Source organism: Chelonus insularis, unplaced genomic scaffold (genome assembly GCF_013357705.1).
Source record: "Chelonus insularis isolate UGA/USDA-ARS -01 unplaced genomic scaffold, ASM1335770v1 scaffold_229_pilon, whole genome shotgun sequence".
NCBI lineage: Eukaryota > Metazoa > Arthropoda > Insecta > Hymenoptera > Braconidae > Chelonus > Chelonus insularis.
The window spans coordinates 394,840-414,261 of NW_023276790.1; the positions used below are offsets into that span (position 1 = coordinate 394,840).

Here is a 19,422-nt window from a genome sequence, read left to right on the forward strand (position 1 = left end):
ACCTGAAAGTCGCGATATTATTTGATCAAAAACTCTAGATATGCTCTAAGAATCAACACATTCCAATAAATATACTGGAAAATATATTTTTTTTACAAGTAATTAGTATACAAGAGTTGAAAAAACGGTATACTAGTGGTGGAAAAACTATTTTTCCGAAACAAACAAAATAAATTTGATTTTTCCTCAATAATTATTCTTAATTCGAGTAAATTATTTTGAAAATTTTAAAAAAAAGTATTCTCCTTTAAGTAATTTGTATACTGGATTTAAGTAAAATGTATAGTCGGAATACACTGACAGAAATTTTTTCCGGTGGCGAATTATAGAATTTACTTGTCCCCAGTATAAAAGTGATAGGTAAAAAAGTTTCGGAAGGCAGGTAAAGAAAGTACCTGGAATCAGTAAAACTTCGTTTTAAAATGAATAAAAAAAATACTGAGTCTAAATACAGAATATACCACTCCTGAGTAGACTACAAGCGGTTGAAGAAGTAATAAGTATACAAGTTTTATGAAAATAAAGTACTTGTATTTAAGTAGTCTTTCTACTTGGAATCAGTATAATGTGAGCGGGAGCGTGACATCCGTCCCCAATAAGATGTCAGTCAAAGGCATTTTTACAATCTTTTAAATTTGAATCTTTAAATGTATAATCTTACTGATTGTTAATCAAATTCTATGATGCCCAGATTTTTTATCTAATGATCATTTTAAAAATAAGCTTTATTCTTTTAATCTTTTAAAATTGGTTTTTTTTATTTTCAATCATTTAATATTCAATCAAATTATAAAAATTTTTCTTTTTTTAATGTTTATCATTTCGTTGAACAGTCAACTTAAGAAATTAGGACTGGTAAGTTATCTTGCGTCGGTATAGTAGAAAAAAAAATTCAACTAGTGTCACTGTTTTCTAATAGATGACAGTAATTACACTGTTTTCAATCAAAAATTAAAAATACTTATATGACTTTAAATTTTGAATTGTTTAATAGCAACTTTACTTACCAAAAATAAATATTAGATTGATCTTCTTGAAATGGAGCATAATTTTCTTCAAAACCAATTACTTATATCGATATTTTTCATCGTTAGAGATATACCACATCAAGTTATATTGAGTTAATTTCTTTACAATATCAATTACACAATTCAAAATAATAAAAAAATACTTTACTTTTAAATTGAATTTTTCTTCAATACATTTCCTTTTTTTGTTTCATCAATCATTTAAGTTACTGAATTACTTGCTATTTCTTCAGTTAGTTTGTGTTTTAATTGACTATCAGTAAGACAGTCTTCTAGTATTATCGTAATTATAAATAAAATAAAATATATTATTTGTATCATTAATTTACGCTTAGTTTAACTTTTCTAATAAAGTTAGTTTCTTCCATTGTGTAATGAAATTTTTTAAACAGGTTTTTTTTCAATATAATTTTTATTTCAAACTCTTTTTTCATTAATGACATATTTTTTAAAAAACAAAATAAATTTACACACAAATAAATTATATATTAAAGAGAAATAAAATCAAGATCCTATTAAATTTTTATTATTACTCACTTTAGTTCACACGACAATTAGTTTTAACACAAAAAAGTAATTTTTTGGGTAAATATTAAAACACATTTAATATATACATATTCATAATTCTGTATTGAATTAAATTTCATTTTTCAGATCGATTAATAAACATAATTTGTGACAGTGACATTGAATATTGTAGAATAATGAATGAAACTACACGACAAAATCATTCTCGAGCAATTCAACATACAATTGACTTGTACATTAATAATTTACAAGAGTCCTCGAGAAATGGAAGGTACTTATATAATTTGTTAATTTATTCAATCATTTTATATTAAATTTAAATAATTTGTTATAATATCAATTTATATATAGGATGACATTGTCAGAATATTTGTAGGCAGTAGTTGAACGCACAAATATTCGACGGGAGCTGAGACAACGTGGCTCATATTTGGAAGTGTAGAAAACCAAAGTTAAAGAGATATCAGCAAATGTAAATTTTCTTGAATATAAATAAAAGTTATACTTATAACTTCAGGAATGATTTTTGAATTCTTTAATTGACCCTGATTATTTTATTTTAAAATAATTGAATTGAGTAGTGATTTATATTAAAATTTATTAACAAATTTATATTCATATTATATTTATATTTAAATTCAGTTAAATTAAGGTATTCATTAAAAATACTGATTTATTTTTATAAAAACTTAAGTAATAAAACTTTTTTTCTTCGTTGCACGAAAATCGTTTATGTTTATTAAAGAAGAGAATAATACTGACAGACATTATTTTTGAAGTTTTTCAACTTTTTAATAATTCAGTTTTCAAATTTTTTTCACTTGGATTACGTTATTACGCTAACATTAAGATAAAAATGTTATTATCATTAGATTATAAGCCTAAATATACTTATTTATGTAGTGGGAATTACATGACATTACATGAGCCAGAAAGAAGACTTTTTTTTGTATAAGTATTTTTAATTTTTGATTGAAAACAGTGTAATTACTGTCATCTATTAGAAAACAGTGACACTAGTTGAATTTTTTTTTCTACTATACCGACGCAAGATAACTTACCAGTCCTAATTTCTTAAGTTGACTGTTCAACGAAATGATAAACATTAAAAAAAGAAAAATTTTTATAATTTGATTGAATATTAAATGATTGAAAATAAAAAAAACCAATTTTAAAAGATTAAAAGAATAAAGCTTATTTTTAAAATGATCATTAGATAAAAAATCTGGGCATCATAGAATTTGATTAACAATCAGTAAGATTATACATTTAAAGATTCAAATTTAAAAGATTGTAAAAATGCCTTTGACTGACATCTTATTGGGGACGGATGTCACGCTCCCATGTGAGCCAATGTATTTTGTTTATCTCAAGTAGGTAGATAATAAAAGAAGATTACAAAGTTTACTTCAGTTGATAATATAGTTTTCTTACACTGAGGATCTTCCTTACTTACCACAAGTGTATTTTATACGGAGATCCCGTATAAAGCGTACTTATGCTAAGTATAATGCTGTTTTACACTTCAAAAACCATGTTCTCACATTATGAATCCTTTTTTATTAATAAGAAAATACTTGTTACTTGATTCAAGTATGTCAATTCTTCACTGCAAGTATATTATATACTTAAATTAAGTATACGAAGTACTCATGCTAAAATTTTTTTCTTATTAAATTTAAAAATTTCAAAATATAAATAATCATATTAATAATAAAAAAGTTACTGTTATACCCATTGGTATTGGTCAATTTAAATTAGTGACCATTACTGATGAAGTAATTTAATGATTAAATATTCAGTAATTAATAAATAGATGAAAAGTAATCTTATAACAATTACAACAATTACTGTTGTACTTTTAAATACGTGGAGCTGCTACACTTACACTGGGCAGCAGCTCGAGATATTGAAATATGCAACAATATTTGTTGCACTTATGAAAAAATTATGATTATCTCTATGAATTAATAATTATACAATCAATCATTTATTTATCATCATCAAAGGTATTATATCGAATAATTTATTTCTGAGCGCTAAGTTGGAAAATAAACACTCTACAGGCATAGTCTAACTGGAGCAACTTGGAGTTTTTAAAAGCACAACACCAATTTGTTGTTATTATCATTCAATTATGATTCTTTCTCTAAATTAATCAATGAACATTAAATAATTTTATTATGATTATTAAAGATTTAACATTAAGCCATTTATAGCTGAACGCTGGATTGAAAGATAAACTCCTAAAGCTCCTAACATGTCTTACTGCAGCAGCTTGAGGTATTGAAATGTACCACAATAATCGTTCCAATCACTGTAAAATTTCGATTCATTTTTAGAATTAATTAATAGACATGCAATTAATTATTAATTATTATTAAAGATTCTATAATCAATAATTTATCTCTGAGCGCTATATTACGAGTTAGACTTTTAACAGGCCCAGTGTAAGTGTAGCAGCTCCACGTATTTAAAAGTACAACAGTAATTGTTTGTAATTATTATAAGATTACTTTTCATCTATTTATTAATTACTGAATATTTAATCATTAAATTACTTCATCAGTAATGGTCACTAATTTAAATTGACCAATACCAATGGGTATAACAGTAACTTTTTTATTATTAATATGATTATTTATATTTTGAAATTTTTAAATTTAATAAGAAAAAAATTTTAGCATGAGTACTTCGTATACTTAATTTAAGTATATAATATACTTGCAGTGAAGAATTGACATACTTGAAATTAAGTAACAAGTATTTTCTTATTACTAAACAAGGATTCAATAATGTTAGAACATGGTGTTGAAGTTTAACAGCATTATTACTTAGCATAAGTACGCTTTATACGTGGGATTCTCCGTATAAAAATACCACTTGTGGTAAGTTAAGGAAGATCCTCAGTGTAAGAAAACTATATTATCAACTGAAGTAAACTTTGTAATCTTCTTTATTATCTAACTACTTGCGATAATGCACATATGGACCAACATGCAGAATCGGCTTATTCTGGTACTAAATTACTATTCTCTAGGATTGAGTGTAGTGATGAAAAATTTAAAATCAAGTTCGTTTATGATTGTACCGTACACTTTAAACTCATTGATAATAAATGTACTTGCCATCAAAACATAATTATAATCAAATGAGTATATGGTGTTTGCCGCTATTATACTTCTAGCTTCCACATTTTTTCTGTCTATATAGTCGTCACGATCGTTCTCTGAGTTTAATCTAAAGGCACGAGTTCACCATAGCCAAACTGTAATCACAGCTTGCCCAACTTCTACCAGGACCACTAGTACAATCCAAATAAATAACATTACAATTAAAGAAATTATTTAAATATTAACAGCATCTTATAATTTATTTTATAGGTATAATGTACTGTTTACACGAATTGCACAATAATTTGGGCATTATTTTTTATAACCATTTTAGGTTATGGTATGTTATGTATCGGGTTCTTTAATTTTTTGGGTGGTATCCGTGTCTGGCAGAAGTTGGCAGCCATGATTAGCAGTTTGCTAATGGTGAACTCGGGCCTAAAGTGTTATAAATATATTTGCACTCGTGGGTGGTGAACGATCTAGTGTATTTGACAATTAATTGTTTCTTTTCAATAAATAACCTAGATTCTGAAAAGTTTTCGTCTAAACAAAGCATACGAAGTAAAGTTTTATTACAATTTATGTTAGGAAGGCTTTAATTGGTGACATGAATAGCAAGTCAGGTGAATTTTGATGATTCAAGGTCCTACACATTGACAAATCTTCAACTCTGTGGGAGGTAAATATGTCATTGACTTTAAAAATTGATGAAAGTTTTTTTAATATTATTTTATCCATATTTACATAAATTATATTGTACTATTTCTAATAAATTTTATACTTGTATTGAATTTTATAAGCACTAACACTTGTGATTTCATATTAATACTTTTTCTCAAGTATTACTTCATTATTTAAATAATAATTACTACTGTCATGTTTCACGCAACCAATTTGTTAGTGGAGATAACATAGTTTGGCTTACAATAAAAAGATGTTCGAAATAAATCACGGCACTCCTAAATTGTGAGTCACGCGTCCTTGTTTGTTCAAACTCCAAAGTTATTACTAATCTCTTCCTTATTTAATCACAGTCATAATAATTGTTATTATTATTTTTTGTAGATATTTAAATAATCATAATGTCAGCACCACCGCCACCTCCACCCCCTGCATTTAATTTAGGAAATTCGGGTAGCAGTGATCAGGGGCGAAACCAATTATTACAGTCAATTAGAGCAGGAAAAACTTTAAAAAAAACAGTAACTGTTGATAAAAGTGCCCCTTGTATATCTGGTAAGTTTGTTCCTCTGTAATGTATATTTAAAAATTAATTCACTCTCTAAATGACTTTCATTTTTTTTTCTCACAGGCAAAGTGAAGAATGGCACGAGCAACAATTCCACTATTAATTCGCCTCAGTCTGGTACCGCTAGTAGTGTTAGTAATAACAACAACAGTACTCCAATGGGGCTTGGAGGCTTATTTGCTGGTGGAATGCCTAAGTTAAAACCCACAGGTCTCAGAAGTACGATTGTTGAAAGAGATTCATCGACTATTTCAAATTCTGGAAATAATCCAGCTCTTAGTGCCAATACTGTTGTAACTAATATCAATACCACTGGTACAATGAAACGAGGACCACCTCCAGTTCCACCGCCAGCTGCTCAAAAACCCCTTATATCTTTACCTCAGGTATGAATACAAATCCACAAATGTTCAACCTATATAATAGCAGGCTAAAAATAGAAGTACAGCTGAACATTGTACAAAAAAAACCTGTGACTAATTTTTGATTAACTTTTAAAAACAGATGTGTTAAGTAATATAATTGTAGACAATTAATAATTTTATTTTATCAATTTTAAAGCAAAGTACAACGGACGGACCAAATGAGTCACCAAATAAAGGCTTTGGGAAGCCAATGTTAGCTCCAAAACCGCCAGGAACATCGACATTACACAAACCACATCCACCCCCAAAAAAGCCGGAATTACTTGGAGGAAGTGTATCGCGAGCACAAAGTATGCGATTACCTCGATCACCACCAGTACTCGCACCAACACCTTCATCTCTTCATCAGTCTCAGGATTGTTTAAATGAAACCCAGCACAGGCCAATAAATCGTGTCTTAAGGCCACCAGTAGCAAGACCACCTTCACCACCTACATCTAAACCAGCTCCAGCCACACCAGTTTCTCAAGTTCTTCCACCAGCTCCTCCGCAAGGTCCTCCAGTAGCTTCTGTTACAAGAGTGGCGCCGCCTCCTCCTGGAAGACCTACAGTGATGGCACCCAGTATGCCTCCACCGCCCCCACCTCCGCCGCATCGTTCGAATTTAACTCATCAAAGACTTGCACCTTTGCCACCAACACCTCCAACTAGAAATTTATCATTGTCTAATGGGCAATCATCAACGAGCAACAATTCTGCTGATTTAGAAGTCAGATTTAGTGAAATGTTTCATTCTATCATCACTTTTCCATCACCCGAGCCATTTCGAGGAGTTCCGAAACTTTACAACAGCAAAAATGGTGAGGTTAATAACCAATCACACTCGCTTCTTGGATTTACACTTAGACGTCAATCTACCCCATTAAATGTTTAAATTTCAATCTTTTTGTTCCATTTATATTTAGTTCTCATTGTAAGCACCTTCAATTTTTCCTTTCTGTCAGCATGAATTATTCAACTTTCTTTTCTCTTAACATTCAGGAGATGTTTATCACATTATTCTAATTACTTTACTTTGGTTTATGTCTTATATTATTAACTAAGACTGTTAAATAAATTTATAGAATTTTAAGATGCACGTCTACTTTCTTTATATGTATTCCATCATCTATTTTGTATTTAAAAACTACTCGATCATGGCTATGGAGCATGTAATACAGCATCCTAATTTATATGTACAAAATTTCATTAAGAATAAAATAGCATTTAATTAATTAACCAAATATTACAGCAGCTAAACAGCAAGCTCCGGCACCACCTCAATCAAATCCTAGCCCTAGTTCTGTTCTTCAATTAAATGCCTCAGCAGGGGGGAAACAGTGGCAACATAATGCAGCGTCATCAGCATGTTAAAATAATTATTTGTAAATTTAACTTGTATTTATAATTAATAATACTAATCATTATTAATTTATGAAAAAATAATTTTTTTGTATATATATAAATAATATGCCGTAAATGTCGAAAAATTTAGTCATAGCCATTGGATATATTTATTTCGATTGAAGCCAAACGCGATTATTACGCGCAATTAAATATAACAGACCACGTTGGTCTAGATTAATATTCAATAAATTAAAAAATTCTATTGTATTTGCAATGTAATAATTATACACTAAATTGTAATTCGATAGTCTTGCAATGCACTTGTTGTAAAATGATAACTTGTAATAAGTAAAATTCCAAATTTTTATGTAACATAATATTCTGTTTCTATTTGATATTTTGAATAGCATCAAGCAGAAACAGAATCCACTGTAACTAAATTAACTATCTCTTTTTAACATTTGATTGCCATAAAATTTTATTGTATGTTATTAATATTGTTTTCTTAATTATTTAAATAGAAAAAAATGTTTTAGACAAATCTACAATGTTTGAATTAATAAGTCAATATTATTAATAGTTTGAATAATTATTCTTTTTTTATATTTTAAAAATAATAAATGAAAAAGTAGTAAACAAAGAAGAAAAAAATATCAACACGTATACAACAATTATTCATTTTATTTAGATGACATGCAAACAAGAGTGAAAAGAATCAGCGAATTATTTTTGATCATTTACATTCGTTCACCATCGTTGTTTTAAAATGTAAAGTAACGTGGTATCGCGAATGCTTGAATTAGCTAAGGCCTTTTTAAAGGCAGTTGGTAACATGATTGAGCTGCATGAAATTGTTATTTTCCATGATAATCATATAAATAATATAAATAATGCAATACTCAATTAGTGCAGCATATTATTGAAACTTGGAATCAGTAAGAAAAATGATACATAATTCATATTTAATTAACTAATTCGCTTCAAGTTCTTTTTCTACAATCTTTCGGTATTCGTCGAATCCTCCTTCAACACATCTGACAATTCCTTTTTCACACACCCAAAGCTCTGTGCATACCATTCGTATTAATCGTTCATCGTGAGATACTAAGATGACACCAGCCTAAATAAATAAAATGTTAATTAATTAACAACAGAATTATAAATGTATTTTCTTCTTTCAATTTAGTTTTATTTAAAATAACTCATTTAAAAGTAAATAATGCTTTCGCCAGGATTATTTTTTGAAATATTTGTAAGAATATATCGTACTTTAAATCTTCATAATGGATAAAAGACGCTAGACCAGAAATGATTTCGTTTCTAGAGCGTGAATACATCCATTATTAAAGTTCTGAAGAAGTTGAAGTTTTTATATAAGAACCTTGCAACCAGAATGCAATTCATCTTCGTTTCAAGTTTACTTTTAAATGGAAAAAGTCTAAAAATAATAATAATTACCTGGCAAATATTCAAAGCTTTTCCTAGAGCTTCGATCGATTCGATATCAAGATGATTGGTAGGTTCGTCAAGAACAAGGAAGTTAGGATTTGCAGCACACATAAGAGCAAAAGCAACTCGAGACTTTTGACCTCCGGATAAAGAGCTTATTGTTTGTAAAGCTAGATCTCCACTTATCCCAAAGCTACCTAACATACGTCTGTACTCTTCAATAGGTTTACCTATAAATAAAGTGCAGTTATGAATCATAGTTCGGAAAAAGATCATGTAATAATTTACCTGGAAAATGATTCTGCAATAATTCCACAGAACACACTCTCATATCTAACTGATCAACATGATGTTGGCTGAAGTAACCGAACTTGAGGTTCCGATGGACATGTAGGGTTCCATGTGTTGGACTTAAACTACCCGTAATAATTTTTAATAACGTCGTCTTTCCTGCTCCATTTTCTCCAACAATACAAATACGTGACTGTAGTGTGGCAGTGAGATTAACATTAGAAAGTACGTATTCATTATTTGTCGAACCGGCATAGCGGAAAAAGACTTCATTAAGTTGAAGAATAGGCGGACTAAGTGACTCCACGTCAGGGAAACGCAGTGTCACTGTTGGCTCTTTCTCCACTGGTTTTAATTCAGGCCTAAAAAATGGAAAAATTTCATGAATAAATGTTATATAAAAATAAAAAATGAAGAGTTGCCATAGAATTATTTAAACTCACAACTTCTCAAGCATTTTGATTTTACTTTGCACACAAGAGGCACGATTAGCATTATAACGAAAACGATCAATGAACTCTTGAACATGTGCTCGTTTTGCTTGTTGAGCTTCATATTCGCGTTGCATATTTTTCTCACGTTCACCTCGGGTTTTTTCGAACTGTTCATAATTGCCACGATACGCTTCGATTTTCTGGCCTTTCAGGTACAATATATCTGTAGGAACCTGCAACAATTTATTTAACTAATTAATTTAAAGTTTTTAATTACGATATTAAATAAGTAATTGAATAAAGTTTTCGTACAGTATCTAAGAAATTTCTATCGTGAGAAACAACAAGTAGTGTTGTTGGCCACGACTGAAGGTATCGTTCTAACCAAAGGATTGCTTTGATATCCAACATGTTCGTCGGCTCATCAAGGAGTAAAAGATCAGGTCTAGAAAATAGAGCTCTGGCAAGAGCAAGTCGCATTCTCCAACCACCAGAAAATGATTTCGTAGGCCAAGATTGTCGTTCTACTGAAAATCCAAGTCCGGATAAAATTGCACTAGCTTTCGCTGGTGATTTATCCACTTCAGCATGTTGCATCGCTTCATAAACCTTTGCTAATTCTTCGCCAAGAGCATCACTCTTTCCTCCTTCTTTCTCAATAAGTATCTGAAGCTCAGCTTCACGTTTTAACAAAGAATTTCTCTCCTCATCACATTCTAATACCGAATTTAAAGCTGATGTATCATCACCAGCTACTTCTTGTTCGACATGAAGAACACGTATGTGTGATGGTATTCTCAGTTGCTTGCTGAAAAATCATTTGATTATTGTAATTATTAAATAATATTATTTTTTTATGAAAATTAATAGGTTACTTCTTTGAAAGAGTTTAAGTTATATTACATGATGGTAAATTATCGAAGATAAGATGATCATTCATTATTTTTAGAACCGTTGAACTTTGACTAATTACTAACCTAAATTATTCATTTAAATGCTAATCGCACAATAAGGAATAAATCGATATAAGAAATTTAAAGTTGATAACTAATAGTCTCATTGGAATAAACTGATAAATTTTTATAAATTTTGAATAAAAGAAAATTAAAACATCAAAGATTTCATTGTTAAAGATATCTACCTTATTCATATATGAAAATCAGATTTTTCATGTATGTGTAAAAGTAGATTGTCTTATTTACCTAGAAATCATACGAAGTAGTGTTGTTTTACCCAGACCATTTCGACCGATAAGACCATATCGTCTTCCAAAAGCTAATGTTAAATCAGCTCCTTGAAGCAAGATTTTATTTCCATATGCAACATCAAAGTTTTCAATTCTAATGTCTTGAGTTTTATTTGTGCCTCCTTTACTTTCCATACGGCTATCTTTTTTGCTCATCATTTGACTAGCACTTGCTAGTTCTATTGATTGATTTATGCTATTAATCTTTGTATTATTTCCAAGGTCTAATCCATTTCTTTTTCTTGTTTTTGCTGAAGCTTTGCCTCAGCTTTTTCTAACTTTTTTGCATCTACTTTCTGAAGGTATTAAAAAAAAAGGATTAATAGATGCAGTGAGTGAAAAAAATCTATTAGAAAATTATAATTATGATGATGATTAATTAAAATATTTATAACAGATTTGTACCATAGTATCGTCTCTAGTAGTCACCCATATACTTTTAATTTGTTCTACTTGAGCTTCTAAAGTTGCAGCCATTGCACCTAAGTGTACTGGGGCATTTAATACTTTATTCACTCCATTTTTTCGCCTTTCTCTTTCATTTTCTCCACCATCATATGAACCTCCTTTTAGGATGGTCAATAACTTGCTGCATATATCCCTAAAAATTTAATAAAAAATGAAAATTTCTTACATTATAAAAGATCAGTGTTTTTCATAAAATATTTCATCAAAGAAATATCTTTAAATAAATTTTTTAGTTAATAAAAATATTTTTAAAAAATAATGTACAGACCTAACCTCGTTTTCAGATTTCTCTGATACCTCATGTAAAACTTGTCCAATAGCTTCATAAACTTCTTCTCCATCTTCAAAATCGTCTTTAGAACTATCAAGAATCCCTGAAACACCACGTCATTCAATTCATTGTTAATCAAGTCTATTGTCAATACATGATTACTCCGTTTTAGGTTAAAAATAATGTTACCTTCGACGTAATGATATAAATCATCATCAATCGTTGGAAATTGACTTCTAATATATTCACTACACTCTGCCATATTCGTTTAAAAATATATTAAACAATTAAAGTTTCGTATTTACCAATGAACAATTTATTAATAATACTATGACAACTGGTATAAGTTTAACGTCAAAGTAGTCTTATCAAAAATTTTGTCAGACACATGTAACACATGACTAGTAATAGATGTATGGAGCAAATTAGTATTTATTCTTCAACTAGATTTCAAAAATGTAAAAGACAATTCTGAATAAAATTGATATAGGAACATATATAAAAGAAAATTCAGTTTTTACAAATATTGCAATTAAATAATAATAAAAATGGTTCAATTTGCATTAAATTTTTTGCCAGTAGTGATTATCGCGACATCTATAACTGCCGAAAAAAGCGGCTGTAGCTCTGCATTTGATTTTGGTATTTTAAATAATAAATATTCAAACCGAAAAAACGCTTATTATTATGTTAAATACATCATATGATTCAAACAAAACTTTTATTTATTATTGTTCAACTTTAAAGTTGATGAAAAAAATTCTTTCCAGTGTAAATTTTATTTTCTTTAGAAATTTAGCTGGAGAAAGAGCATGGGTCTTACCATGTATTCATAGACACACATTACGTGCTATAAAATAAATGAAAAAATGTCAAAAGATGCCAACAGTGTAATAACTTATAAACAGAAAAATCCCTAGATTATAAATATCGAGAAAAAAATATTCAAATGTGTTGAGTTCATGAACTATTGAAGATATAAATAACAACATAAAATTTAAATAAACTTTACTTTCAACATAAACAATTAATTTTTAATCATTTCGAATTAACATTTACAATTAATCGATCCATAAATTATTCACTTGATGAAATTTTCACAATCATCATGAATATAAACAAATCACATCATCTGAAGTGTGGTATGATTAATTGGCAAAAGATGTAAGTAGTATTAGAAATTTTACTAATTTAACTACATTATTTAGTTGATAAAGTACAGTAAATTAATGAAATAACATATAAAATAACTTTTGTGTATTTATTTTTGCAGTCAAAAATTAAAATCACAAAACATAATTTATGTCATTACTTACTTAATAATTCTAAATTAAAATACTTATATTGTAATAAGTACATAAATCTTATAATCTACAACAATATTGATAAGTTAAATATTAAAATACACAAAAGTATGTCCAAATTTATTACAATTTTTAAATACTATCTTAATGAAAAATTACACTATCTCCAATCTGATGTACATGAATCATAGTAATCATCCTCAACTACTTTGTCACTGCAATAATATACATAATAAGATCCAGAATAGATTGGCCTTTCTCGTAAACATCTTTGATGATTACGACATTCACATCTACAAAAAATATAATTAAAAAATTAAAATAATTTGTTTACATAATTATAAATTATTTTACATACATTGAAAATAAAATAATATTTTTCACTTACGGATTAGGTATAAAATCCAACGTGATTTGCAGTGCATCATCATACGGACACCATCCACAAGGAGCTGTACCACAAAAGTCTAATGATGTTTCATTGAACTTCATACTTTTTTTCAATCTTTCAATAATAATGTCTTTGGAACGTGATTCTGGTTGACTTATAGAATTAGGATTCTCTTTCATTGGATTTGGAGTTGTTTCGTCCTAGAATTTAAACATACTTTTATTAATCAGGAGCAAATTCAACAGGTTTTATTCAAGTATTTATTGTTCTTAGTATATTTACATATTGTTTTAAATTCAATCCTATCTAGTTATTATATAAGTTTTATTATTTTTTTTAATAATTATCTGAAGACTTCATTTTCTATTGATTTTTACTCTAGGTCCAACTATTACTTGTTGAATTGAATTATTTGTTGGATGGTTCAAATACAAATAAATGAATTCAGTGTACATAAAATTTAAAAAAATTGATAATTTTATCATGAAATAGTAATACGTAGTTTAGAGGAAAAACGAAACGTAGAAAATTGTGTGAAAAACTCTAAATTTAGAGATACTGAGATTTGTTTTTCATTTCGTTGAGAAGTCAGTATGATTGTAAATGTACATATAAAGAGACAGGTCACTAATATTTATCTATGGAGATACAGATGTTGTAGATGAACACACTGACATTGAAAGCAAGTGATAAAAAATGGATTTCGATTGACATTTTAAAAAATTGTGCAATTCGAACGTTGAACTCATAAAACAAGTTTGACTAGTTTGATTAAAATTCAATAATGCAAATAATACACCCGAAGCTTATAAATAATAGACATTATAATCGGTATATTAATACGTATTAGTGAAGTATAAAATTCCGGAAAATATGTAAGTAAAAATGTGTGAGAAAGTAAATGGGAAAGATGATAATAAGGGAGAGGATTAAGAGTTAGCTGAATAATTTTTCTGACGTCTTCAAGTTTTTCTTTATCATTCTTATAAAAATCATTGACGTACAAACTAATTTATCTAAATTAATTATTAATTTTACAAAAATAAATGTCAGATAAATAATAACGTATAATGATGAAAAAAGTAATATTTAATAAAAATTAGGCGGAAATGAATGAAATTTTATAACAAAATTTAAGGAGCTATTTCCAAGGATTTAATGAAAAGAGCTCATAAATTTTTCTCCTCTATAATCTCCGCATTCTTTGAATATAAATCAACAAATGTGAACAATATTCGGAGAATAGTATATATCATGAATAGCTATAGAATCGAAATGCTGACAATATAAATTCTCTTGTTAATAAAAATAATATTTTGACGGTAATATATAACGTTCTGACGACAATACATATATACTAGTAATACCCCTTACGTTTAATATACGATTAAAGTTCATTTAATTTGAAGAAATTATTTTCATTCTTCAATATGTTTATAAACTCTACCACAACTAAGACAAGTTACTATTACTAACTGATAATTTAATTAAATATATATATAAGAAATAATTAATTGATTTATTATCAACAGTTGAAGATAAAAAATAAATACATACTTGTAATCTTATATATTTAGTTATTTTTTTCTTGATATAAAAAGTGGTATGAATTTGTTGTTCAATTATTACAAGATTGATGAAATAAATAATTCAATTAATGAATTTGATTCAACTTAATTGTAAGCAGGAAAATATGTTAGGGCCATTGTGATTCATCAATGAACACATCATATAATTTTCACGTGCCTATTTTTTTAGGTAGAGAAACATCTTTATCGTACAGATATATGAAATAAATAGTTGTATGAACATCAATAAGTGATGATGTGTGTCTTATCATTCCCTAAATTCTACGAATATTAAAATAGAAAAGTGCTTTGGTAAGAAACCCGTTGACAAATACAAATGTCTGTACACTTGATACAGAAGAATGAAAGAATGTATTCTGGAACATTGAAGAAATTAAAGTTTACTGATAAAATATTTTATTAAAACCATTGCACCCAAAGTATATTATTCTTTTGAAAAAATGAAATTTTTGAACTAAAATGATTAATCATCAATACAATGTTAATTCACTTCATTTAATTTAATCTAAAACATTTCAAAATACTTTGAAATTTTACATGATATTCTTAAAATATAATAATTGATCAAGTGAGTAACAGTTGAATGAAGAAAATCATGCTTCAGATAATAATAGTGAAAAAAAAATATTTAAAATGAGTTACCTTAGATCTCAAGATTACTGATCCAATGCAGACTTGGTAGACGCAGGTAACAAGAAATATAACAATAAATAATTTGCTTTCCGTCATTTTTAAATAAACCAATTTGATATAAGTTATTATCCAACTAATATGGTAATATTAAATATTATTCCCACTTAAAAATGTCCGTTTATTGGTAGATATGAATTACGTGAGATGTCAAAACAAGTATCAATCTAGAGCTTCAATGTCTCACCTCGACTTCTTGTGGAAAGTGAAAATGTGGTCTTGATATCCTGGGTTTTTAAGGTCTGCTACTACGCCTCTTGGGCTTTGGAGGGAGGTCAACTATGTTTGATGACAAACCACAAGAAGTAGATGAAATTTTGGTGATAAGGTAAATCTTCCTACATAAAGATGGACGGATAGAATTAGTGGAAATGTTTTAGGTAAATAAAGATAATGTCAGTCTAGCTAATTGATTGAATATTTCACCAAATTTTTATCAACCTCAATGAATTAATAACCAAATTATTGGACAAAAGTGTTAAGTTTATTCAATAATGAAGTTAAAAAAGACTATACCATTTCGAAAAATGATGAATCAATGGTCTTAGAAGGATCATTTTCGTCTAATGATTCATCAAAACCAAGATAATTTTATGGTAATTTCATGTCACAGGTGTGTTACACCTTTTTAACATAATTAATTATTTTAAAAAGATTGACCATTTATTTAAAATATTCATTGTAAATGGTTTATAGTATTTCATCATTATTATATCGAATAAAAGATCAAATTGATTCATAGGAAAAGTATATCTTGAGTTAAATTGAGATAAAACCCTACTGAATTATATGAAGTAAAATGTGAAATAATTAATTCATTTTTAATTCCGTGAAATCATCATGAAAATTCCCTTAGTTCTCTATCATATTACTCATTCTTATAATTTCATCAATGAAAAAAATCCATATGTTAGAAAACTTCTATTAGTGTTGATTGAAAAAAGCACCAAGTCATTGAACGTCATACTCACGAACAATTGTTCTTTTATAGAATAAATATTGTTCTATAAATAGAATTCTGAGAATTATATTAATTTATATAATTTTTATAACTATCAGTTGGTGAAAACGTTATGTTTCAAGTCTAAAACTGGAAAATAGATTAATGGAAGATAAATGATGATAAATTAATGTTCTATCAAAAACGAAATCTTCAAAATGGTTTTTTTTTTGTTATCAATGTTCCCAGGAATTTTTTATTCAAAAAATTTATTAAAATATAATTATTTTATTATTAAATTTTTTTTTTAAAAACAAGCAATATTAAAATTTTTTTATTCATTGATGAAATATGTGCAGGAAGACTTTTGTAATATTTGGATATCTATGTCTTTAATGAGATTGATAACAGGATGAATAATTCTTATTAATTATTTAACAAATTAATATGTTATTAATTAATAATCTAAAAATGGTACTTTAAAACTAGATAAGTTTAAACATATTAATGCTTATGAGGCAACTTTATAATTAATTTAAAAAATAATTGATATTGAAATAGATAAAATGACACTTTCCTCATTTCACCAATAGATAATTATTTTTCAATGTCAGTAAATATTTAAACTATCTACTGACAAAAAATTTCCTTTTATCAACAATTGATTATGAATTTGAATAGATATGATGCATTGTTTTCTTTATCAAATAATTAATTTATTCATAAGAGTTTCATTAAATTTGGTGATGCATCAACATTTTTTCTATAAAGATGAATATTTTATTGATGATTATGGTGATAGCTAATCTTATATTGAGAGCTTTGTCTAAAAAAATACTCACATGAATGAACATTTGATTTACCTTGTTTATTGTTGAGGGTTTCATGGCAAGTACAATGATCTAATCTTCTTTACCTCTAAGGTTTTTGATGTTATTGTTATGCTTGTAATTCCAAGTCTAGACCCAGAAATAGACTTAAATGACATCATATTTACCCTCGATTTGTTTCCTCGTTTTGATTAAATCTAAAAAAAAAAATATTTTTATTCAACAATTATCTTTCAAACAATGTTAATGGAGTATACGAATTATTTTTCCATTATAAATCATGATTAATGTCAATATTCAATCAAATTGTTTTTATTTATTTTTGTATTAAAATCAATAACTAAAAATAGAATAATTGAATGTTATTATAATATGTTAGAATATTTAGAACGATTCTAGACCTAATAGAAATAAATTAATTTAATTAAATAGTATTTTAATGACATTTTTTTATAACAATAGAAGTAGTTATTTAGGCATTAGATTTTTCTAAATTTTTATTATCAAATATTCTCAGACATAAAATATTTTTTAATATGAAACATTTATTTACCATTATCTTAATGTTTTTATATTACTTTACGAAAATTTATATATTGTATCCAAAAGAAGAAATAATTTTTTTTAATATGACATGAATTAAAATTGTTAAAGTATTTTTAAAAAGTCATATAAAACCAAGAATCTACGTATGTGAAACTTTATGTCATTTTATAAAATTAATTTACAAATGTTCTTATAATTTATTGTAAAATATTCATGAAAAAAAATATAAAATTCAATCTTAAATAATGAATAAATATATTCAAACGATATAAATTAGTTGAATACACAACACGAACATATAAATGAGGTGATACAGATTTCATAGAAAGAGTTTATTTTACGGATCCTTAAGAAAGTACAATAGTAGTTGGAAACTACTTTCATCCACTTTATATTTCCGGTTAGACGCAGTAATTGCGAGTCCAATTTCCAGTCTTTTCTACTGATTACAGGATAAAATAGAGCACATAGATTTTCGCTAAATATACATCTTTATCAATTTGTTGAATTGTTATTTGAAATATCTTAAGACAGGTCGATTTTTAGTAATGATTATTACTGATATGATAATAATGCATTCGTTTAGTGACAACTTGATCACACATAAATTACACCTTCATGTAAATTGCTGTACGTAAATTAATCGAAGTCTTTAATTTTTTTGTCCAACGAAATTAAATTCATTTTAAATCTTTATTTATTATTTTTTTTTTTGTACTATAAAAAATTTTATTAAGTATCAAAGATATTAATTATTAATAAATACTACTGATTTTTTTTAATTAAAAAAAAAGACTGATTAATGACAAATTTAAATTTTGTTAAAAAAGTTAATTTATCTAAATAAAAAAATGTGTAAATGTCTGAAAATTTTTCCATTAAATAAATCTTTTATTTATTTAAAGATATCAATTAGAAATAAATAATCATATGTCATTAAACTCTATGTAAGTTATTATTTTGTTGCTAATATCAAAGTCTTAAACTCAATTAACATACACGAGAAAAAATAAGTAAAAACCAGTTTTCTAATTATTACAGTCATCAATTTTCATTCATAATTTACGATTAATTATACATCAAGTAAATGGCAAGCCAATAAATCATTTCAGGATTAAAATATAAATTTAAAGTGTTTAATCACTGATCTTGCTGGTCGTAATTCAAAAAATTTTCGCAGGCTGTTAAAAAACTTTCAATTGTAACTATAAAAGGTATTGATTATTTTAACAATATAGCAACATAATATTATTTTCTTTGAGAATATCTTTATTTTTATTAAAAATTATAATATATATATA

At 27.1% G+C, this 19,422-nt stretch overlaps 3 protein-coding genes and 2 long non-coding RNA genes across 7 annotated transcripts; 3 read left to right on the plus strand and 2 right to left on the minus strand.

The window, feature by feature from the left end:
- The first annotated feature begins 1,550 nt into the window (after window positions 1-1,550).
- On the plus strand, window positions 1,551-2,023 carry LOC118073167 (uncharacterized). Its single transcript, XR_004691079.1, has 3 exons — window positions 1,551-1,613; window positions 1,683-1,827; window positions 1,908-2,023. It is a non-coding gene; the product is annotated as an uncharacterized lncRNA (long non-coding RNA).
- A 3,078-nt stretch (window positions 2,024-5,101) lies between these two features.
- LOC118073158 (formin-like protein 14) lies at window positions 5,102-8,127 on the plus strand. Of its 3 annotated transcripts, none has more exons than XM_035093481.1 (6): window positions 5,102-5,351; window positions 5,574-5,638; window positions 5,738-5,908; window positions 5,985-6,307; window positions 6,483-7,146; window positions 7,578-8,125. In XM_035093481.1, exons 3-6 carry the CDS (start codon window positions 5,755-5,757, stop codon window positions 7,697-7,699), a joined length of 1,263 nt encoding a protein of 420 aa, XP_034949372.1. In that variant the 5' UTR covers window positions 5,102-5,351; window positions 5,574-5,638; window positions 5,738-5,754; the 3' UTR covers window positions 7,700-8,125. The 3 variants fall into 3 exon arrangements, with proteins under 3 accessions (XP_034949372.1, XP_034949374.1, XP_034949371.1); XM_035093480.1 differs by lacking the exon at window positions 5,574-5,638 and having other exon boundaries at window positions 5,110-5,156; window positions 5,261-5,351; window positions 7,578-8,124; XM_035093483.1 differs by lacking the exon at window positions 5,574-5,638 and having other exon boundaries at window positions 7,581-8,127.
- A 206-nt stretch (window positions 8,128-8,333) lies between these two features.
- On the minus strand, window positions 8,334-12,363 carry LOC118073151 (ATP-binding cassette sub-family F member 3-like). Its single transcript, XM_035093469.1, is given in 10 exon segments — window positions 8,334-8,792; window positions 9,131-9,351; window positions 9,410-9,774; window positions 9,856-10,079; window positions 10,159-10,654; window positions 11,049-11,311; window positions 11,314-11,388; window positions 11,498-11,693; window positions 11,829-11,934; window positions 12,021-12,363. Coding segments are annotated over 10 exon segments (2,169 nt in total). The 5' UTR covers window positions 12,094-12,363; the 3' UTR covers window positions 8,334-8,642.
- A 438-nt stretch (window positions 12,364-12,801) lies between these two features.
- Window positions 12,802-13,976, plus strand: LOC118073104 (uncharacterized). Its single transcript, XR_004691072.1, has 3 exons — window positions 12,802-12,995; window positions 13,531-13,771; window positions 13,909-13,976. It is a non-coding gene; the product is annotated as an uncharacterized lncRNA (long non-coding RNA).
- Window positions 13,212-16,063, minus strand: LOC118073102 (uncharacterized). The gene is made up of 3 exons (XM_035093400.1): window positions 15,758-16,063; window positions 13,524-13,726; window positions 13,212-13,428 (listed from the first exon to the last, which is right to left on the minus strand). The coding sequence occupies exons 1-3, from the start codon at window positions 15,842-15,844 to the stop codon at window positions 13,296-13,298; spliced, it is 423 nt and encodes a 140-aa protein (XP_034949291.1). The 5' UTR covers window positions 15,845-16,063; the 3' UTR covers window positions 13,212-13,295.
- Between the last annotated feature and the right edge of the window lie 3,359 nt (window positions 16,064-19,422).